Source organism: Oncorhynchus keta, chromosome 34 (assembly GCF_023373465.1).
Source record: "Oncorhynchus keta strain PuntledgeMale-10-30-2019 chromosome 34, Oket_V2, whole genome shotgun sequence".
Classification (NCBI taxonomy): Eukaryota; Metazoa; Chordata; class Actinopteri; order Salmoniformes; family Salmonidae; genus Oncorhynchus; species Oncorhynchus keta.
In genome coordinates this window covers 2,169,639-2,197,037 of record NC_068454.1, presented here as the reverse complement: position 1 = coordinate 2,197,037, position 27,399 = coordinate 2,169,639, and the positions used below count along the sequence as shown (strand labels likewise).

At 40.4% G+C, this 27,399-nt stretch overlaps 2 protein-coding genes and 2 long non-coding RNA genes across 37 annotated transcripts in view; 2 read left to right on the top strand and 2 right to left on the bottom strand.

Annotated features, from left to right (window-relative positions):
- Positions 1-1,969, top strand: part of LOC118378677 (receptor-type tyrosine-protein phosphatase-like N) — an 84,193-nt gene extending 82,224 nt beyond the window's left edge. The window contains exons 21-23 of the mRNA XM_052492590.1: positions 53-117; positions 283-356; positions 463-1,969. Of these exons, the coding sequence (XP_052348550.1) occupies positions 53-117; positions 283-356; positions 463-534 (211 nt within the window). The 3' untranslated portion in view covers positions 535-1,969. The remainder of the gene's footprint in view (positions 1-52; positions 118-282; positions 357-462) is intronic.
- Positions 1,970-7,654: 5,685 nt separating this feature from the next.
- LOC127914843 (uncharacterized) lies at positions 7,655-9,704 on the top strand. The gene is made up of 6 exons (XM_052492589.1): positions 7,655-7,716; positions 8,190-8,578; positions 8,641-8,892; positions 9,019-9,123; positions 9,250-9,438; positions 9,670-9,704. The coding sequence occupies exons 1-6, from the start codon at positions 7,655-7,657 to the stop codon at positions 9,702-9,704; spliced, it is 1,032 nt and encodes a 343-aa protein (XP_052348549.1).
- A 315-nt stretch (positions 9,705-10,019) lies between these two features.
- Positions 10,020-13,128, bottom strand: LOC118378679 (uncharacterized). The gene is made up of 2 exons (XR_008089511.1): positions 11,057-13,128; positions 10,020-10,886 (listed from the first exon to the last, which is right to left on the bottom strand). It is a non-coding gene; the product is annotated as an uncharacterized LOC118378679 (long non-coding RNA).
- Positions 13,129-23,454: 10,326 nt separating this feature from the next.
- On the bottom strand, positions 23,455-27,389 carry LOC127914935 (uncharacterized). Of its 34 annotated transcripts, none has more exons than XR_008089485.1 (6): positions 25,093-27,389; positions 24,976-25,015; positions 24,696-24,935; positions 24,385-24,464; positions 24,148-24,227; positions 23,455-24,116 (listed from the first exon to the last, which is right to left on the bottom strand). It is a non-coding gene; the product is annotated as an uncharacterized LOC127914935 (long non-coding RNA). The 34 variants fall into 34 exon arrangements; XR_008089505.1 differs by having other exon boundaries at positions 24,696-24,855; XR_008089482.1 differs by lacking the exon at positions 24,976-25,015 and adding an exon at positions 24,620-24,659.
- Positions 27,390-27,399: the final 10 nt, after the last annotated feature.

The window sequence follows — 27,399 nt, the reverse complement described above, 5'->3', positions numbered from 1 at the left end:
GGTCTTTATGCCGTGCTGTGTGATCTGACCAGGTATTTCCTGTCTCGTACAGTGACGGCACTGGCAGGACGGGAACCTACATCCTTATTGACATGGTCCTCAATCGCATGGCTAAAGGTGAGTCAGACATCTTGATCTTATCAGACGTCTTTGATAGTCTGGCCTTGTAGTTTATATCCCTGGATAGACACCAGGATAGTATTGCGAGTCAGAGATTCCTTGTTGGCGAATGTGATTTTTTTTTTCTCCCCCGTGTCGTAACGCGGTAACGTGTGTTTCCAGGCGTGAAGGAGATTGATATTGCTGCGACATTGGAACACATCCGGGATCAGAGACCGAACTTAGTCCGCACCAAGGTATGACCTCTTCTCAACGATATATCTCATGGCAGCAGCATGATCTGTCTGTGTGCGTGCGTTTGTATCTCTGACAGTCTCCCTCCCTCTCTGTCACCCTCTCCAGGATCAGTTTGAGTTTGCACTGACTGCCGTGGCAGAAGAGGTCAATGCCATCCTGAAGGCTCTGTCACAGTGAACCATGTGTCCACCACCTCGTGTGCCAGAACCTTACAACTAGAATGACCATGAAAGTTATGCATCATAATACCAACGACGGCCATATTGAGTGTCCCCCATGATTGTACCATTCACACTGCTGTGGTCTGACGGGTTGTTGACGATCTAGTAATTCTATTTCTATGGCCATTATTAACCCTTCGGGGAGGAACTACATTTCCCAGAGTCCTTTACTACTACACCAATGACCATAGTAGTCAGCAAGACCGAACAAACAGATCTGAGGCCAGGCTGCTATCATTATGCATTCATAATGAAATTACATTTTAAAATCCTGGAGATGATTCCGTTCAGGTTAAAAACACTTTAAATGTACAGTAGGACCCCTTTACAGTGTCTTGTTATTCGATTTTAGATTGAGATTTGGTCTTAAAATACTGTGTCTTGATTCTGTAACATTTCTCCTTTCTCTGATTCTCAGTCTCAGACATGTCTCACTAGAGATATTACAATTACCACGATCCCTCCTGTTCTGTTGTCATGGTGATGTTATATTACCATGATCCCTCCTGTTCTGTTGTCATGGTGATGTTATATTACCACGATCCCTCCTGTTCTGTTGTCATGGTGATGTTATATTACCATGATCCCTCCTGTTCTGTTGTCATGGAGATGTTGTATTACCATGAACCCTCCTGTTCTGTTGTCATGGAGATGTTGTATTATCACGATCCCTCCTGTTCTGTTGTCATGGAGATGTTGTATTACCATGAACCCTCCTGTTCTGTTGTCATGGAGATGTTGTATTACCATGATCCCTCCTGTTCTGTTGTCATGGAGATGTTGTATTACCATGAACCCTCCTATTCTGTTGTCATGGTGATGTTGTATTACCATGATCCCTCCTGTTCTGTTGTCATGGAGATGTTATATTACCATGAACCCTCCTGTTCTGTTGTCATGGAGATGTTGTTTAAAACCACATTGTACTCTAGAAGGTATCCATCCATATAACATAACAACAGCATGAGGCCCGTGGCTTGTTTATGCAAGAAGACAGAGACCCTCACTATGGTGAGGATGAAGTGAGTGACATGCTAGAGTACAATACGTTACACCAGTTTCTCTAAGGGGCTGGCGTTTACCTCTAAGGGGCTGGCGTTTACCTCTAAGGGGCTGGCGTTTACCTCTAAGTTTAACTCTAAACCCAATGATTTATTTATATTCATTTTGTAATTCAACTATTACTGTACACTGACGACCTAATCACTCACATCTGAATCACATCAATTAGTGTCTTCAATGTTACCGTAAAACGTCTGTGTTTATTGTAAATAATTCACCTGATTTATTATATGTTTATTAAAGTAAGCAAACACATAGAAAACAACTATAAAAATATTTTTCACTCAATGTATGTAATTAAATCTCTATTGTGATGTGGTGCAACAGCATAGAGGGGTCTGACTGTGTTCTTTTCCATTCACATCCCATAATACTGACTAGTAACCATTAGGAACCAATGTCTACATCCCATAATACTGACAGGTAACCATTAGGAACCAATGTCTACATCCCATAATACTGACAGGTAACCATAAGGAACCAATGTCTACATCCCTACATCCCATAATACTGACAGGTAACCATACGGAACCAATGTCTACATCCCTACATCCCATAATACTGACAGGTAACCATACGGAACCAATGTCTACATCCCATAATACTGACAGGTAACCATAAGGAACCAATGTCTACATCCCTACATCCCATAATACTGACAGGTAACCATACGGAACCAATGTCTACATCCCTACATCCCATAATACTGACAGGTAACCATACGGAACCAATGTCTACATCCCATAATACTGACAGGTAACCATAAGGAACCAATGTCTACATCCCTACATCCCATAATACTGACAGGTAACCATTAGGAACCAATGTCTACATCCCATAATACTGACAGGTAACCATAAGGAACCAATGTCTACATCCCTACATCCCATAATACTGACAGGTAACCATACGGAACCAATGTCTACATCCCTACATCCCATAATACTGACAGGTAACCATACGGAACCAATGTCTACATCCCATAATACTGACAGGTAATTTTTGAATTTCACATGTTGAAACCATATTTGAACATGTATTAAATTCGGTAGCAGTGCGTGGGTAAAATCCCTGGGGAGGCCAAGCCCCCTCCCCCCATATTACAACCATATAACAAACTACGTGTGGTGATAATTGCATTGTTCTCTCTATAACCTGAATCGACCTTCCGGAGACACCTGAAACCCCACCTCTTTAAGGAATACCTAGGATAGGATAGAATAATCCTTCTCACCCCCCCTTAATAGATTTAGATGCACTATTGTAAAGTGGCTGTTCCACTGGATGTCATAAGGTGTATGCACCAATTTGTAAGTCGCTCTGGATAAGAGCGTCTGCTAAATGACGTAAATGTAAATATGCCTTGTGACCCTGATATATATTAGAGGCCCGAGACAATAAGAATTCATTCAACCACACCTTTGTTTTATAACAAAACCCGGCAACTTCTGTCCAGTGAAGTCCACAACAGCATATTGCATGTACAGTACCAGACAGTTACCTGATCTACAGCACGGTCAAGTTAATGTACAATACCAGACAGTTACCTGACCTACAGCACGGTCAAGTTAATGTACAATACCAGACAGTTACCTGATCTACAGCACGGTCAAGTTAATGTACAGTACCAGACAGTTACCTGACCTACAGCACGGTTAAGTTAATGTACAGTACCAGACAGTTACCTGACCTACAGCACGGTCAAGTTAATGTACAGTACCAGACAGTTACCTGACCTACAGCACGGTCAAGTTAATGTACAGTACCAGACAGTTACCTGACCTACAGCACGGTCAAGTTAATGTACAGTACCAGACAGACCTACAGCACGGTCAAGTTAATGTACAGTACCAGACAGACCTACAGCACGGTCAAGTTAATGTACAGTACCAGACAGACCTACAGCACGGTCAAGTTAATGTACAATACCAGACAGACCTACAGCACGGTCAAGTTAATGTACAGTACCAGACAGACCTACAGCACGGTCAAGTTAATGTACAATACCAGACAGACCTACAGCACGGCCAAGTTAATGTACAGTACCAGACAGACCTACAGCACGGTCAAGTTAATGTACAATACCAGACAGACCTACAGCACGGTCAAGTTAATGTACAGTACCAGACAGACCTACAGCACGGTCAAGTTAATGTACAATACCAGACAGACCTACAGCACGGTCAAGTTAATGTACAATACCAGACAGACCTACAGCACGGTCAAGTTAATGTACAGTACCAGACAGACCTACAGCACGGTCAAGTTAATGTACAGTACCAGACAGACCTACAGCACGGTCAAGTTAATGTACAGTACCAGACAGACCTACAGCACGGTCAAGTTAATGTACAATACCAGACAGACCTACAGCACGGTCAAGTTAATGTACAGTACCAGACAGGCCTACAGCACGGTCAAGTTAATGTACAATACCAGACAGACCTACAGCACGGTCAAGTTAATGTACAGTACCAGACAGACCTACAGCACGGTCAAGTTAATGTACAATACCAGACAGACCTACAGCACGGTCAAGTTAATGTACAGTACCAGACAGACCTACAGCACGGTCAAGTTAATGTACAATACCAGACAGACCTACAGCACGGTCAAGTTAATGTACAGTACCAGACAGACCTACAGCACGGTCAAGTTAATGTACAATACCAGACAGACCTACAGCACGGTCAAGTTAATGTACAGTACCAGACAGACCTACAGCACGGTCAAGTTAATGTACAATACCAGACAGACCTACAGCACGGTCAAGTTAATGTACAATACCAGACAGTTACCTGACCTACAGCACGGTCAAGTTAATGTACAGTACCAGACAGACCTACAGCACGGTCAAGTTAATGTACAATACCAGACAGACCTACAGCACGGTCAAGTTAATGTACAGTACCAGACAGACCTACAGCACGGTCAAGTTAATGTACAGTACCAGACAGACCTACAGCACGGTCAAGTTAATGTACAATACCAGACAGACCTACAGCACGGTCAAGTTAATGTACAGTACCAGACAGACCTACAGCACGGTCAAGTTAATGTACAGTACCAGACAGACCTACAGCACGGTCAAGTTAATGTACAATACCAGACAGACCTACAGCACGGTCAAGTTAATGTACAGTACCAGACAGACCTACAGCACGGTCAAGTTAATGTACAATACCAGACAGACCTACAGCACGGTCAAGTTAATGTACAATACCAGACAGTTACCTGACCTACAGCACGGCCAAGTTAATGTACAGTACCAGACAGACCTACAGCACGGTCAAGTTAATGTACAATACCAGACAGACCTACAGCACGGTCAAGTTAATGTACAGTACCAGACAGACCTACAGCACGGTCAAGTTAATGTACAATACCAGACAGACCTACAGCACGGTCAAGTTAATGTACAGTACCAGACAGACCTACAGCACGGTCAAGTTAATGTACAATACCAGACAGACCTACAGCACGGTCAAGTTAATGTACAGTACCAGACAGACCTACAGCACGGTCAAGTTAATGTACAATACCAGACAGACCTACAGCACGGTCAAGTTAATGTACAATACCAGACAGTTACCTGACCTACAGCACGGTCAAGTTAATGTACAGTACCAGACAGACCTACAGCACGGTCAAGTTAATGTACAATACCAGACAGACCTACAGCACGGTCAAGTTAATGTACAGTACCAGACAGACCTACAGCACGGTCAAGTTAATGTACAGTACCAGACAGACCTACAGCACGGTCAAGTTAATGTACAATACCAGACAGACCTACAGCACGGTCAAGTTAATGTACAATACCAGACAGTTACCTGACCTACAGCACGGTCAAGTTAATGTACAGTACCAGACAGACCTACAGCACGGTCAAGTTAATGTACAATAACAGACAGACCTACAGCACGGTCAAGTTAATGTACAGTACCAGACAGACCTACAGCACGGTCAAGTTAATGTACAGTACCAGACAGACCTACAGCACGGTCAAGTTAATGTACAATACCAGACAGTTACCTGACCTACAGCACGGTCAAGTTAATGTACAGTACCAGACAGACCTACAGCACGGTCAAGTTAATGTACAATACCAGACAGACCTACAGCACGGTCAAGTTAATGTACAGTACCAGACAGACCTACAGCACGGTCAAGTTAATGTACAATACCAGACAGACCTACAGCACGGTCAAGTTAATGTACAATACCAGACAGTTACCTGACCTACAGCACGGTCAAGTTAATGTACAGTACCAGACAGACCTACAGCATGGTCAAGTTAATGTACAATACCAGACAGACCTACAGCACGGTCAAGTTAATGTACAGTACCAGACAGACCTACAGCATGGTCAAGTTAATGTACAATACCAGACAGACCTACAGCACGGTCAAGTTAATGTACAATACCAGACAGACCTACAGCACGGTCAAGTTAATGTACAGTACCAGACAGACCTACAGCACGGTCAAGTTAATGTACAGTACCAGACAGTTACCTGACCTACAGCACGGTCAAGTTAATGTACAGTACCAGACAGACCTACAGCATGGTCAAGTTAATGTACAATACCAGACAGACCTACAGCACGGTCAAGTTAATGTACAGTACCAGACAGACCTACAGCACGGTCAAGTTAATGTACAGTACCAGACAGTTACCTGACCTACAGCACGGTCAAGTTAATGTACAGTACCAGACAGACCTACAGCACGGTCAAGTTAATGTACAATACCAGACAGACCTACAGCACGGTCAAGTTAATGTACAGTACCAGACAGTTACCTGATCTACAGCACGGTCAAGTTAATGTACAGTACCAGACAGTTACCTGACCTACAGCACGGTCAAGTTAATGTACAGTACCAGACAGTTACCTGACCTACAGCACGGTCAAGTTAATGTACAATACCAGACAGTTACCTGACCTACAGCACGGTCAAGTTAATGTACAGTACCAGACAGTTACCTGACCTACAGCACGGTCAAGTTAATGTACAGTACCAGACAGTTACCTGACCTACAGCACGGTCAAGTTAATGTACAGTACCAGACAGTTACCTGACCTACAGCACGGTCAAGTTAATGTACAGTACCAGACAGTTACCTGACCTACAGCACGGTCAAGTTAATGTACAATACCAGACAGACCTACAGCACGGTTAAGTTAATGTACAGTACCAGACAGACCTACAGCACGGTTAAGTTAATGTACAGTACCAGACAGTTACCTGACCTACAGCACGGTCAAGTTAATGTACAGTACCAGACAGACCTACAGCACGGTTAAGTTAATGTACAGTACCAGACAGACCTACAGCACGGTTAAGTTAATGTACAGTACCAGACAGTTACCTGACCTACAGCACGGTCAAGTTAATGTACAGTACCAGACAGTTACCTGACCTACAGCACGGTTAAGTTAATGTACAGTACCAGACAGACCTACAGCACGGTTAAGTTAATGTACAGTACCAGACAGACCTACAGCACGGTTAAGTTAATGTACAGTACCAGACAGTTACCTGACCTACAGCACGGTCAAGTTAATGTACAATACCAGACAGTTACCTGACCTACAGCACGGTCAAGCACGTTCGGACCACTAAACAACTATTGATTTAGAACCACAGAGAGTTATCGCAGGTCGCAAAGAAAACAGGAGCTGCCTCCTCTATTCCAGCACCATTTCAATGTAAAATCATCTCCGCTTAGTCTAATACAGTGACAACTAAATACCAAAAACAATTTAGTCCAATCAACGTAAGCTAAATATGATCCAATCCAAGATGGCTTCCCTTCACACTTGTTTGAGGAGGGTCACTAAGACCATTCACAGTTGAGCGCGCTCAGTTTAGCTCAACGCTGATTGGCTAATTTTGTATACTTTTTTTGATGAAGGGAGGCCAGATGCTCGCTGGCTTCCCTTTGCCTTCAATGCTACGGGCGGCAACAATGTCCTTCTCGTTTGGTTGGACCAGACCGTATCAGATAGATGGTCTCTACACGTAGAGAGACAGAGGGGGAACTGTTTCGCTCGCGAGGATGCTTTCTCCGGTGAGATTATTATGAAACACAGAGAGACGAAAGATACATATTTTTTATTATTATGGTTTGTTTGTTTTTGTAAATATTTTGTCATCCATGACACAACACGCCACTAATTAAATGTTGAGTTCACATGTTAACACCACCTTTTCACATGTGAGGAGAATAACATGTTTTCACTTATGCAAATTGTAGTTTCACATGTTAAAAACTCCACATTACTCCAGTGTTTGTAAAAACATAGACGATAACAAACACTTTAAAGCCTAAAAACAGGGTTAAACCTATCACTTTGATCTCATGGATGGTCGGTCCTTACGTTCATAGCATAATCAATGGATTTGAGAGTGGTTGCATTTCTCCAGCTGCATCCCTCAGCTTTTTACTGAAACTGTGGTAGGGAGATCATGTTTAAATGAGAACACAAATTAATTATAGATCGATGCAAAATAAATGTTTTCAGTGATACTTTTTTAAATAAGAACGGAATTAAATAAAAACGCCTACCTCTTTCCTGCAATTATATCTATCTTTGGTAATGTTGCCCTGGTCTTAGGTAATGTTGCCCTGGTCTTTGGTAATGTTGCCCTGGTCTTAGGTAATGTTGCCCTGGTCTTAGGTAATGTTGCCCTGGTCTTTGGTAATGTTACCCTGGTCTTTAGTAATGTTACCCTGGTCTTAGGTAATGTTACCCTGGTCTTTGGTTATGTTACCCTGGTCTTGGGTAATGTTGCCCTGGTCTTTGGTAATGTTGCCCTGGTCTTTGGTAATGTTGCCCTGGTCTTTGGTAATGTTGCCCTGGTCTTGGGTAATGTTGCCCTGGTCTTTGGTAATGTTGCCCTGGTCTTGGGTAATGTTGCCCTGGTCTTTGGTAATGTTGCCCTGGTCTTTGTAATGTTACCCTGGTCTTTGGTAATGTTGCCCTGGTCTTAGGTAATGTTGCCCTGGTCTTTGGTAATGTTGCCCTGGTCTTTGGTAATGTTGCCCTGGTCTTAGGTAATGTTGCCCTGGTCTTTGGTAATGTTGCCCTGGTCTTGGGTTATGTTGCCCTGGTCTTTGGTAATGTTACCCTGGTCTTTGGTAATGTTACCCTGGTCTTTGGTAATGTTGCCCTGGTCTTTGGTAATGTTGCCCTGGTCTTTGGTAATGTTGCCCTGGTCTTAGGTAATGTTGCCCTGGTCTTTGGTAATGTTGCCCTGGTCTTTGGTAATGTTGCCCTGGTCTTAGGTAATGTTGCCCTGGTCTTTAGTAATGTTGCCCTGGTCTTAGGTAATGTTGCCCTGGTCTTTGGTAATGTTGCCCTGGTCTTAGGTAATGTTGCCCTGGTCTTTGGTAATGTTGCCCTGGTCTTTAGTAATGTTGCCCTGGTCTTAGGTAATGTTGCCCTGGTCTTAGGTAATGTTGCCCTGGTCTTTGGTAATGTTGCCCTGGTCTTTGGTAATGTTGCCCTGGTCTTGAGTAATGTTGCCCTGGTCTTGGGTTATGTTGCCCTGGTCTTTGGTAATGTTGCCCTGGTCTTTAGTAATGTTGCCCTGGTCTTAGGTAATGTTGCCCTGGTCTTTGGTAATGTTGCCCTGGTCTTGGGTAATGTTGCCCTGGTCTTTAGTAATGTTGCCCTGGTCTTGGGTAATGTTGCCCTGGTCTTAGGTAATGTTGCCCTGGTCTTTGGTAATGTTGCCCTGGTCTTTGGTAATGTTGCCCTGGTCTTGGGTAATGTTGCCCTGGTCTTTGGTAATGTTACCCTGGTCTTGGGTAATGTTACCCTGCTATTGAGTAATGTTGCCCTAGTCTTGGGTAATATTACCCTGGTCTTGGGTAATATTACCCTGGTCTTGGGTTATGTTACCATGGTCTTGGGTAATGTTACCCTGGTCTTGGGTTATGTTACCCTGGTCTTGGGTAATGTTACCCTGGTCTTGGGTAATGTTACCCTGGTCTTTGCTTACGCTGCCTTTTCTCCAGTTGCAAGTTTTGGCACATTCACTTCAGCAACATAGCACCTTGCATCCCACTGTTGGTTTACCTCTGAAGCTGAGCAGGGTTGGTCCTGGTTGGTCCCTGAAAGGGAGACCAGATGTCGCTGGAAATGGAGAAATAACCATGTGTTTTCATATGTAATACAATGACGTGTTGTTCATGTGAGGCGGTGCTCGGTGTAAAGTTTCAGTCTGGTACAACCAGGCTAACATTCAAAGTTTCAGTCTGGTACAACCAGGCTAACATTCAAAGTTTCAGTCTGGTACAACCAGGCTAACATTCAAAGTTTCAGTCTGGTACAACCAGGCTAACATTCAAGGTGTGTGGCAAATTGATCAGCTTTCAATTCATATATAGATAACTTTATTATCATACATTTCCATGGTATTGAAACTGGTTTAAAATGCTTTCCAGGACACTTCTCTTATAAGATACGTTAAAATGCTAATTATTTAATGTGGATGAGTTACTTATGGTTGAAAATACTTTACAAAGAGTCTTTATTTAATTTAGCTATGTACACACACACACTCACACATACAAAGTACATACATTTGTTTTTGTCAGTTTACTTTTCTTTTTCAAATAAAACTTTGAAAAGTGTTGATCAGCTGGTACAGTACGCCAGGGGGGGGTGGGCTGACAGACAACAGTAAGCTGAAAGGGGCGGGCTGAGAGACAAGGTGCACCATTGGGAGATGTGACCTTTGACCTGTTGGGAGCAAACGGATATGGACGCAACATTAGAGCCACAGCAAAGGCTGCTGGGAGTTACAGCACACCTCTCTCTAGTCTACATCTATACGTATCTATCCCAATCTGTTCATCCTCGGTTAACTAGCTACTAGCTATCTTGTTCATCTTGGGTTAACTAGCTACTAGCTATCCTGTTCATCCTCGGTTAACTAGCTACTAGCTATCCTGTTCATCTTGGGATAACTAGTTACTAGCTATCCTGTTCATCCTCAGTTAACTAGCTACTCGCTATCCTGTTCATCTTGGGTTAACTAGCTCGTAGCTATCCTGTTCATCTTGGGATAACTAGCTACTAGCTATTCTGTTCATCTTCAGTTAACGAGCTACTAGCTATTCTGTTCATCTTCAGTTAACTAGCTACTAGCTATCCTGTTCATCTTGGGATAACTAGTTACTAGCTATCCTGTTAATCTTGGGATAACTAGTTACTAGCTATCCTGTTCATCCTCTGTTAACTAGCTACTAGCTATCCTGTTCATCCTCGGTTAACTAGCTACTAGCTATCCTGTTCAACCTTGGTTAACTAGCTACTAGCTATCCTGTTCAACCTTGGTTAACTAGCTACTAGCTATCCTGTTCAACCTTGGTTAACTAGCTACTAGCTATCCTCTTCAACCTTGGTTAACTAGCTACTAGCTATCCTGTAATCAAACCCCGACATCTACCCCCAATCTGTTCATCCTGCCTCCCTCTCCAAGGTTCACCCATTCTCACTGTTGAATAGGTTATAGTAACATCCCTACAGCCTACTGTAAACACAGCAAAAACAAATCAGTTGTACGTTCTCTTCTATATCCTCTATGTTCTCTGGTGATAACCAGAGGTCTACTACTCAGGTCTTCTACTACGGTGAGTATCGGAGGGCAAAACGCAGGGTAGGTCGTGGTTTGGAGAGTAAGCAGACGGGCTGCTGGTGGGACCCAGCGTTTAGTGGTGTTCTAGGGGTGACAGGATGGGATGGATGACGCAACAGTGAAGGTGGGAGGGGCTGATGATGGAGGAGGAGACTGTTTTGTTTGGGCTTTACCTCAGGCTCAGAGGTCAGGGGTCAGACGGGCAACGGCCAATCAGATCAGCCTGTGAAGGCCTGGAAGTGTGAGTCTGAAACAGGAAGCACAGCAAGTAAGAAGAGTGACACAAAGAAAAAAAAAACGCCAGGTTTTGGCTAGATGGAGTACAACGACTGACCAAAAGTTGCATGGTCCAGTCGCTTCGGGGACAACTGTAGAATTTTGAGTCACTTCTGTCCGTAGCTGTACCCCATCTAGCCAAAACCAAAAGACCAGAACAAAATCATAAATACATCTAGGGGAATCTAGAACTTCATCAGAGCCTGTATTCACAAAGTGTCTCAGAGTTAGAGTGCTGATCTAGGATCAGTGTTGCCCCTTAACGTCCTAATTAATAACATGGGGGACCTGATCCTAGACAATTTGTGACAACCGGCCCAGAAGTGATCAAAACAACAACCAAAATGAGCCCTAGAAGAAGTACTTGCTCAGAACAGAAAAACCCACCAGAAAACAGAGTGATATATGTGAGCTATGATAGGCCTATGGCTAGCCTTCAAAGACACAATAACATTAATATGGAAGCTAGCCATATGGTTGATGCTAGGTTGATGCTAGGTGGGATTGGGCCATCCAAAGTATCCTCCCAAGCATCAACCTGTTATAAGGTTAACTGTAAATGGAGAATCTAGAGCGACCAGAGAGGTGAACACACAGAGATGGAAATAGTTTGATATCTGTGCGTGAGCAGATAGAATGACAGACAATAGCATTTGTGTCCAACAAGAGAGGGTGAGGTTAAGCTGGATCAGAGCAGCGTCTTAAGAACAAACACGAAGCAATTTATCACCTAATGTAAGCAATAGTCTCCCTTTCTTTCACCACATACTGAAGTTTTGTATAGTTCTTTTTTTTGTATTTTATGTTGGTTGTAATTGTAGTGTTTGTATAAAGACAATTAGACAATATATAGTACATATCTCTGGAAATGTTGGTGAAAAGTACATACTCCTATCAGATGGATAAAATAAAAGGGAATATAGAGTTCAATATTTATTCAATCATTTCATATCTAGATGGCTAGTATTATCTACGAACATAAAAGGGAGGCGTTCTCCTGTTAAAAAACAAACAAACATTATTTCATTTCTAAAGAAGAAAAAGGTGCTTAAAGCGATTCTCCAAGAGAACCATTTCACAGATTTGGAGCATCGAACATTGAAGAAAGATTGTGTTGGACAAATGTTCTCAGCCTCCTATAATAGAGAGATTTACAAATTCACAAGAATCTGCCTCTTAAAAGATATTCTATCCAAGCTGTATCACAACAGGCCATTATTGGGAGTCCCAGAGGGCGGTGTAGTTTTGGCTAGATGGAGTACAACGACTGACCAAAAGTTGCATGATCCAGTCGCTTCGGGGACAACTGTAGAAGTTTGAGCTAAAGTCACTTCTGTCCGTAGCTGTACCCCATCTAGCCAAAACCAAAGGACCAGGACAAAAAGAATAAATACATCTTGGGGAATCTAGAACTTAATCAGAGCCTGTATTCACAAAGTGTCTCAGAGTTAGAGTGCTGATCTAGGATCAGTGTTGCCCCTTAACGTCCTAATTAATAACATGGGGGACCTGATCCTAGACACTTTACCGCTGAAAGGTATTATATCCAGACTGTTTGTGTAGTAATAATAATAATTCATTCTAAATAAGTTCTAAATTCTAAATAATTCATTCTAAATACGTTCTAAATTCTAAATAATTCATTCTAAATAAGTTCTAAATTCTAAATAATTAATTCTAAATAAGTTCTAAATTCTAAATAATTCATTCTAAATAAGTTCTAAATTCTAAATAATTAATTCTAAATAAGTTCTAAATTCTAAATAATTCATTCTAAATAAGATAAGAAAATAAGATGGTTCTTAACTGACTTAAATAAAGGTGAAATATTAAAAATTAAAAAAAAATTAAAAAGTTGATTATTATGAGGCTTGCTAGGTTTTCCTACATGTCTCTCTTTATGGTGAGAGAGCAAAATTCTACGGCTCTTTTTCACCAGATTAATACATCTGGTTTTGGAGTATAGCTGTTATTTTGGTGGTGATTGGAATGCTGGACTCGGTGTGAATCTTGACAAGCAACCAAAGCCTACTACTCTAAAGATAGGCTCTAGGTCAAAAACTATACACCAAATGTTTGATGTGATTGGTCTAACGGATGTGTGGAGACTTTTCAATCCTGCCAATAGAAATGATACATGGTATTCTAATCTGCATAAACCGCAGGATTGACTTCTTCCTGGTTCCCCGGATTACCACTGATTTAGTTCAGAAATGTACTATTGGGTCTATCCATATCTCCAATCCCAACCCAGTTTCATTCCAGCTTCCTTATTTCCAATTCAAACCACCAGAGGTTCAATTGGCAATGTAATAATTCTGCACTATCAGCTGCAGATGTTTATTCAGGTGATTGATAATGATGACACTGATTCGTTATTAACTTTGAGGCTAAATCCTATTATACCCACTATTGTGGTTCCAGACCCAACTGATTTGTGCAAAATAGGCAGTCCTACTCTTCCTGGAGATTGTTAGAAATACTGCAGTATGCTAAAGTCAAAAAAAGGGGATGATCTCTCTCCGGAAAAAAATCAACAACATTTGATAGAATTGAGTGGTACCATCTTTTTAAGACTGCAACAATTGTCTTTTGGAGAGGCACTCACTGACTGGGTCAGACTTATTTACTCAGCCCCTCAAGCAGGTGTTCCTATAAACGGCACAGTATTGCATCCCTTCCTCATAGGTAGAGGCACAAAACAAGGGTGTCCTCAATCTCCCTTCTTATTTGCTTTGGTTATGAAACAAGCAGAGTTTAGCCTCTGTCCCAATGCTCATTCAGATATTTAATGACTTACTTTTCAGTTAATTACAGTTACTTTTCTGGTAATAAGATTAATTTGGGGAAACCAATGGCTCTCCCACTTGGAAAATAAAGAACTGGTGGTTATGATGTCGTTTAGTACCTTGAGCGTGGCTGAGGTTCCCCCGTGACCGGCTCGGAAACCAGATTGCACAGCGGAGAAGGTACGGTGGGAATCGAAATGGTCAGTGATCTGTTTATTAACTTGGCTTTCAAAGACTTTAGAGAGGCAGGGCAGGATGGGTGTAGGTCTGTAACAGTTTGGGTCTAGAGGCAGGGCAGGGCAGGGCAGGGCAAGGCAAGGCAGGGCAGCGCAGGGCAGGGCAGGGCAGTGCAGTCTCAGTTCTTCTGCTATTTGCAGCTCAGAAGCTTTAACTCTGTACCTCAATATAAAACTAGATTAATTCTGTACCTCAATTTAAAACTAGATTAATTCTGTACCTCAATTTAAAACAGCCTTGAAAACTAATCAATATAAAACAGCCTGGAACTGTCACACCCTGACCTTAGAGATCCTTATTATTCTCTGTTTGGTTAGGTCAGGGTGTGACTCGGGTGGGAAATTCTATGTTTTCTGTTTCTTTGTTTTTGGCCGAGTATGGTTCCCAATCAGAAGCAGCTGTCTATCGTTGTCTCTGATTGGGGATCATACTTAGGCAGCCCTTTTTCCACCATTAGGTTGTGGGATCTTGTTTTCTGTTTAGTGTCTTTGCCTGACAGAACTGTGCGCTTTTATTTTCGCTTTTGTTATTTTGTTTGAGTGTTTTTTGAATAAAAAAATCATGAACACTTTCCACGCTGCGCTTTGGTCCACTCTTCCTACCACCAACAAGAGAAAGAAACACTAATCAATATAAAACAGCCTGGAACACTAATCAATATAAAACAGCCTGGAACACTAATCAATATCAAACAGCCTGGAACACTAATCAATATTAAACAGCCTGGAACACTAATCAATATCAAACAGCCTGGAACACTAATCAATATAAAACAGCCTAGAACACTAATCAATATAAAACAGTCTGGAACACTAATCAATATAAAACAGCCTGGAACACTAATCAATATCAAACAGTCTGGAACACTAATCAATATAAAACAGCCTGGAACACTAATCAATATAAAACAGCCTGGAACACTAATCAATATCAAACAGCCTGGAACACTAATCAATATAAAACAGTCTAGAACACTAATCAATATCAAACAGCCTGGAACACTAATCAATATAAAACAGTCTGGAACACTAAACAATATTAAACAGCCTGGAACACTAATCAATATAAAACAGCCTGGAACACTAATCAATATCAAACAGCCTGGAACACTAATCAATATAAAACAGTCTGGAACACTAATCAATATCAAACAGCCTGGAACACTAATCAATATAAAACAGCCTGGAACACTAAACAATATTAAACAGCCTGGAACACTAATCAATATAAAACAGCCTGGAACACTAATCAATATCAAACAGCCTGGAACACTAATCAATATAAAACAGCCTGGAACACTAATCAATATCAAACAGCCTGGAACACTAATCAATGTAAAACAGCCTGGAACACTAATCAATATAAAACAGCCTGGAACACTAATCAATATCAAACAGCCTGGAACACTAATCAATATCAAACAGCCTGGAATACTAATCAATATCAAACAGCCTGGAACACTAATCAATATAAAACAGCCTGGAACACTAATCAATATAAAACAGCCTGGAACACTAATCAATATCAAACAGCCTGGAACACTAATCAATATCAAACAGCCTGGAACACTAATCAATATCAAACAGCCTGGAATACTAATCAATATAAAACAGCCTGGAACACTAATCAATATAAAACAGCCTGGAACACTAATCAATATAAAACAGCCTGGAACACTAATCAATATAAAACAGCCTGGAACACTAATCAATATCAAACAGCCTAGAACACTAATCAATATCAAACAGCCTGGAACACTAATCAATATAAAACAGCCTGGAACACTAATCAATATCAAACAGCCTAGAACACTAATCAATATCAAACAGCCTGGAACACTAATCAATATAAAACAGCCTGGAACACTAATCAATATAAAACAGTCTAGAACACTAATCAATATAAAACAGTCTAGAACACTAATCAATATAAAACAGCCTGGAACACTAATCAATATCAAACAGCCTGGAACACTAATCAATATAAAACAGCCTGGAACACTAATCAATATAAAACAGCCTGGAACACTAATCAATATAAAACAGCCTGGAACACTAATCAATATAAAACAGTCTAGAACACTAATCAATATAAAACAGTCTAGAACACTAATCAATATAAAACAGCCTGGAACACTAATCAATATCAAACAGCCTGGAACACTAATCAATATAAAACAGCCTGGAACACTAATCAATATCAAACAGCCTGGAACACTAATCAATATAAAACAGCCTGGAACACTAATCAATATAAAACAGTCTAGAACACTAATCAATATCAAACAGCCTGGAACACTAATCAATATAAAACAGCCTGGAACACTAATCAATATCAAACAGCCTGGAACACTAATCAATATAAAACAGCCTGGAACACTAATCAATATCAAACAGCCTGGAACACTAATCAATATAAAACAGCCTGGAACACTAATCAATATAAAACAGTCTAGAACACTAATCAATATAAAACAGTCTAGAACACTAATCAATATAAAACAGCCTGGAACACTAATCAATATCAAACAGCCTGGAACACTAATCAATATAAAACAGTCTAGAACACTAATCAATATAAAACAGCCTGGAACACTAATCAATATAAAACAGTCTAGAACACTAATCAATATCAAACAGCCTGGAACACTAATCAATATCAAACAGCCTGGAACACTAATCAATATAAAACAGCCTGGAACACTAATCAATATAAAACAGTCTGGAACACTAATCAATATCAAACAGCCTAGAACACTAATCAATATCAAACAGCCTGGAACACTAATCAATATCAAACAGTCTAGAACACTAATCAATATCAAACAGCCTGGAACACTAATCAATATCAAACAGCCTGGAACACTAATCAATATAAAACAGTCCTTCTTAGTTTGGCACTTAGAAACTGTCACCTGTCTTGGAATACATGGATAGTCAAATGCCAACCCTCCTACCTCACCGGGAGAGTTTTCATCTGTTAAAACATGCTGAATATATTCCACTTTAGGGCAACAACAAGCTGGCACGACGAACTGCACGAGGCTATGAACAAGCAGGAAACACACAGCACGCGGAGGCTGTTTTTCTGGTTGACAGTGATTTTATGTTTGTATCACTAAGACACGCGATGCCCAACTTCTATCAACACGTCTCCGTCACCACTAGGGGGCGATAGAGTCTTAGATCACAGATCCTCTACCCACAAGAATACAGTGACTGTATTCACCCCCCCATTTCATTTTCCCAATTTCGTTGCCTGGAATTAAAATAGATATTTTGGGGGTGTTTGTATCATGTGATTTACACAACATGCCTACCACTTTGAAGATGCATTTATTGTGAAACAAAAACAATAAATAAGACAAAAATGGAGAACTTGAGCGTGCATAACTATTAAACACCCCCCCCCCCAAAGTCAAAACTTTGTTAGAGCCACCTTTTGCAGTAATTACAGCTGCAAGTCTCTTGGGGTATGTCTCAATAAGCTTGGCACATCATTCTTCAAGGCAAAACTGCTCCAGCTCCTTCAAGTTGAATTGGTTCCGCTGGTGTACAACAATCTTTAAGTCATACCACAGATTCTCAATTGGATTGAGGTCTGACCAGGCCATTCCAAGACATTTAAATGTTTCCCTTAAACCACTCGAGTGTTGCTTTAGCAGTATGCTTAGGGTCATTGTCCTGCTGGAAGGTGAACCTCCGTCCCAGTCTCAAATCTCTGGAAGACTGAAACAGGTTTCCCTCAAGAATTTCCCTTTATTTAGCGCCGTCCATCATTCCTTCAATTCTGACCAGTTTCCCAGTCCCTGCCGATGAAAAACATCCCCACAGCTTGATGCTCCCACCACCATGCTTCATTGTGGGGATGGTTTTCTTGGGGTGATGAGAGATATTGGGTTTGCTCCAGACATAGCATTTTCCTTGATGGCCAAAAAGTCCATTTTAGTCTCATCTGACCAGAGAACCTTCTTCCATATGTTTGGGGAGTCTGGGGCCTTTCAGAACAGTTGTATATATACCGAGATCATGTGACACTTAGAGTGCACACAGGTGGACTTAATTTAACAAATTATGTGACTTCTGAAAGTAATTGGTTGCACCAGATCTTATTTAGGGGCTTCATAGCAAAGGGGTTGAATACACATGTACGCACCACTTTTCATTTTAAAAAAATGTAAAAATTTAACAAGTTATTTTTTAAATTTCACTTCACCAATTTAGACTATTTTGTGTATGTCCATTACATGAAATCCAAATAAAACCCATTTCAATTACAGGTTGTTATGCAACAAAATAGGACAAACGGCAAGGGGGGTGGATACTTTTGCAAGGCACTGAACAAGCCCCCCCCCCCTTTGGCATGTCGGATTATGACTCTATACTCCCGCTTCCGGTTTACAAACAAAAGCTCAAACAGGAAGTACCCTGCGCTCCTTGGAAAAATGGTCAGCTGAAGCAGAGGCTATTTTTATTTGTTTTTTTTACCTTTATTTAACTAGTCAGTTAAGAACTGAGAAATGTATTTTACCTTTATTTAACCAGGCAAGTCAGTTAAGAACAAATTCTTATTGTCAATAATGGCCTAGGAACAGTGGGTTAACTGCCTGTTCAGGGGCAGAACGACAGATCTGTACCCTGTCAGCTCGGGGATTTGAGCTTGCAACCTTCCGGTTGCTAGTCCAACACTCTAACCGCTAGGCTACCCTGCCGCCCCAAGCTTACCTATGCTGCTTCAGGCATCTGTTTCTCAAACTCAAACACTAATGTACTTGTCCTTTTGCTCAGTTGTGCACCGGGGCCTCCCACTCCTCTTTCTATTCTGTTTAGAACCCGTTTGTGTCATTCTGTGAAGGGAGTAGTAGAAAGCGTTGTATCAGATCGTCAGTTCCTTGGCAATTTCTCGCATGGAATAGCCTTCATTTCTCAGAACAAGAATAGACTGCCGAGTTTTCAAAAGAAAGTTCTTTGTTTCTAGCCAATTTGAGCCTGTAATCGAACCCACAAATGCTGATGCTCCAGATACTCAACTAGTCTAAGGAAGGTCAGTTTTATTGCTTCTTTAATCAGACCAACAGTTTACAGCTGTGCTAACAAAATTGCAAAAGGGGTTTTCTAATGATCAATTAGCCTTTTAAAATGACAAACTCGGATTAGCTAACCCAACGCGCCATCAGAACAAGGTCACGTTCAGAGCAACACTCTACTCCTCTCACACGTTTGAACAACACATCAGCTGCGAGAGAAGAAGAAACACACCCCCGCCTACATCGTTGTCCCCATATTAGCTAAAGTAACGTCCTAGTCATAGTCATAGCTACACAGAACAAATGCAAAAAAACCTGTTGTAAACCTGTTACAACCATGCAGTAACCGTGTATAATCAGTAAGCAGATACACCGGCGATCTCCGGTGGCATTCAATTAATAAAACCAAAAGCTTACCTTGACTTGGAAAAGTTCCAGTGTTGTGTTGGATAGTCATAGCCAGCTAGCTAACATAGCATTCCTCTGTTTGAGCAGGGTGTTTGAATAACCGAACTGCATTTACTAGCTAAATAAGTGAACCTGATAGTGGATTACTACATTTCTCTTTCTTCTCCTTCATTTTTAAAGAAATTAAGTTGTTCTAAACTGTTCAATTATTGACTTTCTCTCTGAGTCAACTACTCGCCACATTTGATGCACTGCAGTGCTAGCTAGCTGTAGCTTATGCTTTCAGTACTAGATTATTTCTCTGATCCTTTGATTGGGTGGACAACATGTCGCTCTGGATAAGAGCGTCTGCTAAATGACTTAAATGTAAATGTAATGTCATGCTGCAAGAGCTCTGATAGGTTGGAAGATGGCCTCTGGAAGTTGTCATAATTACTGAGTAAGTCTATGGAAGGGGGTGAGAACCATGAGCCTCCTAGGTTTTGTATTGAAGTCAATGTACCAAGAGGAGGACGGAAGCTAGCTGTCCTCCGGCAACACCGTGGCTCTACCCTACAGATGTTGAGGCTATTTTTTAACCTTTATGTAACTTGGCAAGTCAGTTAAGAACTATTTCTTATTTTTCAATGATGGGCTACCGTGACCAAACCCTCCTCTAACCTGGACTATGCTGAGCCAATGACCCCATAAGCGAATTATGTTTTTCGAAAAAGGATAAAAAATGAAAAGCTGAAATGTCCTGAGTCAATAAGTATTCAACACCTTTGTTATGGTAAGTCAGGAGTAAAAATGTGGTTATAAAGTCACATAATAAGTTGCATGGACTCACTCTGTGTCCAATAATAGTGTTTAACATTCTTTTTTAATGACTAGCTCATCTCTGTATCCCACACATACAATTATGTGTAAGGTTGAGCAGTGATGTTCAAACACAGATTCAACCATAATGATCAGGGAGGTTTTTTTAATGCCTCGCAATGAAGGACACCTATTGGTAGATGGGTATAAAAAAAAAATCAAAAGCAGATACTGAATATCCATTTGAGCATAGTGAAGTTATTAATTACACTTTAGATGGTATATCAATACACACAGTCACTACAAAGTTATAGGCATCCTTCCTAACTCAGTTGCCAGGGAGGAAGGAAACCGCTCAGGGATTTCACCATGAAGCCAATGGTGACTTTAAAACAGTTACAGAGTTGAATGGCTGTGACAGGAGAAAACTGAGGATGGATCAACAACATTGTAGTTACTCCATAATACTAACCTAAATGACACAGTGAAAAGAAGGAAGCCTGTACAGAATGAAAATATTTCAAAACATGCTTCCTGTTTGCAACGAGGCACTAAAGTAATACTGCAAAAAATGTGGCAAAGCAATTCACTTTTGTCCTGAATACAAAGTGTAATGAATACAGCACAACACAACACATTACTGAGTACCTCTTTCCATATTTTCAAGCATAGTGGTGGCTGCATCATGTTATGGGTATGCTTGTAATCATTAAGGACTGGAGAGTATTTTAGGATAAAAGAAATTCACTGAAAGGAGCTATGCACATACAAAATCATAGAGGAACACCTGGTTTCCACCAGACACTGGGAGATGAATTCACCTTTCATTAGGACAATAACCTAAAACACAAGGCCAAATCTACACTGGAGTTGGTTACCAAGAAGACTACTTACAGTTTGGATTTAATTCTGCTGGAAAATCTATGGCAAAACTTTAAAATGGCTGTCTAGAAACGATCAACAACCAATTTGACAGAGCTTGACGTTTTTTTAAAGACTAATATGATACAATCCAGATGGGCAAAGCTCATAGAGACTTACCCAGGAAGACTCACAGCTGTAATCACGGCCAAATGTGATTCTAACGTTATATTGACGGATGGGTGTAGATTGGTGAGAATTATTTTTTATTTATTCATTTTGAACTCTTATTCCACATACCAAAATGTGGAATAAGTCTAGGGGTGTGAATACTTTCTAAAGGCAGTGTAAATGCTGGTTAACTAAACATGTGAAGACCTCCCTCCATCCCTCACTGTGAAAACACACCTACACTGACACACTTACACACACACTCACACTAACCCGGACACATACACTCACACACACACACACACACACACACACACACACACACACACACACACACACACACACACACACACACACACACATCACCACCACACACACACACACACACACACACACACACACTCACCACCACACACACACACACTCACACACACACACACTCACCACCACACACACACACTCACCACACACACACACACTCACCACCACACACACACACACTCACACACACACACTCACCACCACACACACACACTCACCACCACACACACACACTCACCACCACACACACACACACTCACACACACACACTCACCACCACACACACACTCACCACCACACACACACACTCACCACCACACACACACACACTCACACACACACACTCACCACCACACACACACACTCACCACCACACACACACACTCACCACCACACACACTAACATGAACCCACAACTTATTTGATGCCATATTGATCATTATTATTATTATCATAATTATTATAATTATTATCATTATCATTGTTATTATTATAATTATGATCACTATTATGAACATTATTATTATTAATAGTATCGTTGGTATTAATATTATCATCATTATTAATATTATCATTACTATTGTTATTATCATTAACATTATTATTTATATTATCATTATTATCATAATAATTATTACTATTATCATTATTATTATTAATATTATCATTATATGTTCATTATTATCATAATTATCATGAATATTATCATTATTATCATTATATTATAATTATTATTATCATAATTATTGTTAATAGTATCATTATTATCATCATAATTATTATTAATATTATCATTATTATCATCATAATTATTATTAATATTATCATTATTATCATTATTAATATTATCATTATATGTTCATTATTATCATTATTAATATTATCATTAGTATTATCATTATTATCATTATTAATATTATCATTAGTATTATCATTATTATTATCATTATTAATATTATCATTATTATCATTATTATCATTATTATCATTATTAATATTATCATTATATGTTCATTATTATCATCATAATTATTATTAATATTATCATTATTATCATCATAATTATTATTAATATTATCATTATTATCATTATTAATATTATCATTATATGTTCATTATTATCATTATTAATATTATCATTAGTATTATCATTATTATCATTATTAATATTATCATTAGTATTATCATTATTATTATCATCATAATTATTATTAATATTATCATTAATATTATCATTAATATTATCATTAGTATTATTATTAATATTATCATTATATGTTCATTATTATTATCATCATAATTATTATTAATATTATCATAATTATCATTGATATTATCATTATCGTTATATTATCATTATTATTATTAATATTATTATTGTATGATTAATAATATTATAATTATCATTACTATTATTCATAATATTATTATTATTATTATGATCATTGGTGTTATTATCATTGTTATTATTATCATTATCATTATTCATAATAATATTATTATTATTATCATTATTAATATTATTATTTATATACCAGTCATTATTTTCTGCTACCAGTCACTTTCAAGAATTCCCTTTATACGCCAGTATCCCTGACTATATGTCCATATCTACCTCAATACTCCAGTATCCCTGACTATATGTCCATATCTACCTCAATACTCCAGTATCCCTGACTATATGTCCATATCTACCTCAATACTCCAGTATCCCTGACTATATGTCCATATCTACCTCAATACTCCAGTATCCCTGACTATATGTCCATATCTACCTCAATACTCCAGTATCCCTGACTATATGTCCATATCTACCTCAATACTCCAGTATCCCTGACTATATGTCCCTATCTACCTCAATACTCCAGTATCCCTGACTATATGTCCATATCTACCTCAATACTCCAGTATCCCTGACTATATGTCCATATCTACCTCAATATCCAGTACCCTGAGATATATCTACCTCAATACTCCAGTATCCCTGACTATATGTCCATATCTACCTCAATACTCCAGTATCCCTGACTATATGTCCCTATCTACCTCAATACTCCAGTATCCCTGACTATACGTCCATATCTACCTCATACTCCAGTATCCCTGACTATATGTCCCTATCTACCTCAATACTCCAGTATCTGACTATATGTCCATATCTAACTCAATACTCCAGTATCCCTGACTATATGTCCATATCTACCTCAATACTCCAGTATCCCTGACTATATGTCCATATCTACCTCAATACTCCAGTATCCCTGACTATATGTCCATATCTACCTCAATATTGATCCCTGACTATATGTCCCTATCTACCTCAATACTCCAGTATCCCTGACTATATGTCCATATCTACTCAATACTCCAGTATCCCTGACTATATGTCCATATCTACCTCAATACTCCAGTATCCCTGACTATATATCCATATCTACCTCAATACTCCAGTATCCCTGACTATATGTCCATATCTACCTCAATACTCCAGTAAGACTATATGTCCATATCTACCTCAATACTCCAGTATCCCTGACTATATGTCCCTATCTACCTCAATACTCCAGTATCCCTGACTATATGTCCATATCTACCTCAATACTCCAGTATCCCTGACTATATGTCCATATCTACCTCAATACTCCAGTATCCCTGACTATATGTCCATATCTACCTCAATACTCCAGTATCCCTGACTATATGTCCATATCTACCTCAATACTCCAGTATCCCTGACTATATGTCCCTATCTACCTCAATACTCCAGTATCCCTGACTATACGTCCATATCTACCTCAATACTCCAGTATCCCTGACTATATGTCCCTATCTACCTCAAGCCAGTATCCCTGACTATATGTCCATATCTAACTCAATACTCCAGTATCCCTGACTATATGTCCATATCTACCTCAATACTCCAGTATCCCTGACTATATGTCCATATCTACCTCAATACTCCAGTATCCCTGACTATATGTCCATATCTACCTCAATACTCCAGTATCCCTGACTATATGTCCCTATCTACCTCAATACTCCAGTATCCCTGACTATATGTCCATATCTACCTCAATACTCCAGTATCCCTGACTATATGTCCATATCTACCTCAATACTCCAGTATCCCTGACTATATGCCCATATCTACCTCAATACTCCAGTATCCCTGACTATATGTCCCTATCTACCTCAATAGTCTATTACCCCTGCACATTGTAAATGTGGTACTGGCAGTGACCCTGTATATAGCTTCCTCTCTGAGCTAGTGAGGTACTGAACATTGAGCCAGTATAAAGCTTCCTCTGAGGTACTGAACACTGAGCCAGTATAAAGCTTCCTCTATGAGGTACTGAACACTGAGCCAGTATAAAGCTTCATCTCTGAGGTACTGAACACTGAGCCAGTATAATGCTTCCTCTCTGAGCTAGTGAGGTACTGAACACTGAGCCAGTATAAAGCTTCATCTCTGAGCTAGTGAGGTACTGAACACTGAGCCAGTATAAAGCTTCCTCTCTGAGCTAGTGAGGTACTGAACACTGAGCCAGTGTAAAGCTTCCTCTTTGAGGTACTGCACACTGAGCCAGTATAAAGCTTCCTCTTTGAGGTACTGAACACTGAGCCAGTATAAAGCTTCCTCTTTGAGGTACTGAACACTGAGCCAGTATAAAGCTTCCTCTTTGAGGTACTGCACATTCAGCCAGCCTAAAGCTTCCTCTTTGAGGTACTGCACATTCAGCCAGCCTAAAGCTTCCTCTTTGAGGTACTGAACACTGAGCCAGTATAAAGCTTCCTCTTTGAGGTACTGCACACTCAGCCAGCCTAAAGCTTCCTCTTTGAGGTACTGAACACTGAGCCAGTATAAAGCTTCCTCTTTGAGGTACTGCACATTGAGCCAGCCTAAAGCTTCCTCTTTGAGGTACTGAACACTGAGCCAGCATAAATCTTCCGCTTTAATTTCTTATTTCTAATGTTTTTATTTTTAGTTATAATATTTTGATATTGATTACTGCACTGTTGGGTAGAGCTCGCAAGTTAAGCATTTCACTGTACTTGTGCACTTGACAATAAAACGTGTGCACGTGACAATAAAACGTGTGCACGTGACAATCAAATGTGTGCATGTGACAATCAAATGTGTGCACGTGGCCTCCCGGGTGGTGCAGTGGTCTAGGGCGCCTGCATCGCAGTGCTAGCTGTACCACCAGAGACTCTGGGTTCGAGCCCAGGCTCTGTCGCAGCCGGCCGCGACCGGGAGGTCCATGGAGCGATGCACAATTGGCCCAGCGTCGTCCGGGTTAGGGAGGGTTTGGCCGGTAGGGATATCCTTGTCTCATCGCACACTAGCGACTCCTGTGGTGGGCCGGGCGCAGTGCACGCTAACCAGGTCGCCAGGTGCACGGTGTTTCCTCTGACACATTGGTGCAGCTGGCTTCCGGGTTGGATGCGCTCTGTGTTAAGAAGCAGTGCGGCTTGGTCGTGTATCGGAGGACGCATGTCTCTCGACCTTCGTCTCTCCCGAGCCCGTACGGGAGTTGTAGCAATGAGAAAAGATCGTAACTACTAACAATTGGATACCATAAATAGGGGGTAAAATGAGAAAATAAATACGTTTTTGTTCCTAGTGAATTCTATCCAATTCCTAGAAATAGAATGAGTAGAAAGGGGGAAAAGCCCGTCTGACCACGGCATTGTGACAGGTAAACTCATAGACATTCTATTTCTACGCTCCTTTAGAAAAGGGACTGTGGACTTGGCACATGAACACATGATGTTAGCCCCCAGACTTGATATACAGACATACTGTAAACTGGGATCATTGTAGATTTATTGGCTGGTTGGCTACATTGTGAAAAGTGGCCATCTGAGAGAACACAGCAAGGCAGTCACAACACAAGAACACTGTACACGGCCCTCGGACAGCTCTATATACATCTAATGGGCCAAGGCATGGCACACACTTCAGAAAGGGCAAAAACACAAACACTGGAGTAGAGTTTGATCTCTGAGAACACACACACCACACACTCACACACACACACACTCACTCACTCACACACACTCACACACACACACCACACACTCACACACACACACACTCACTCACACACACACACCACACACTCACACATACACACTCACTCACACACACTCACTCACTCATTCACACACACACACGCACTCACACACACTCACTCACACACACACACTCACTCAC

What these genes read in the sequence shown, in the direction of transcription:
- LOC127914843 (XM_052492589.1), top strand. Translation starts at nt 7,655, where the DNA reads ATGGTCTCTACACGTAGAGAGACAGAGGGGGAACTGTTTCGCTCGCGA. An exon ending in TAATGTTGCCCTGGTCTTTG is followed by an intron (nt 9,124 to 9,249) that starts GTAATGTTGCCC and finishes CCCTGGTCTTAG; the next exon opens with GTAATGTTGCCCTGGTCTTT. An exon ending in TAATGTTGCCCTGGTCTTTG is followed by an intron (nt 9,439 to 9,669) that starts GTAATGTTACCC and finishes CCTTTTCTCCAG; the next exon opens with TTGCAAGTTTTGGCACATTC.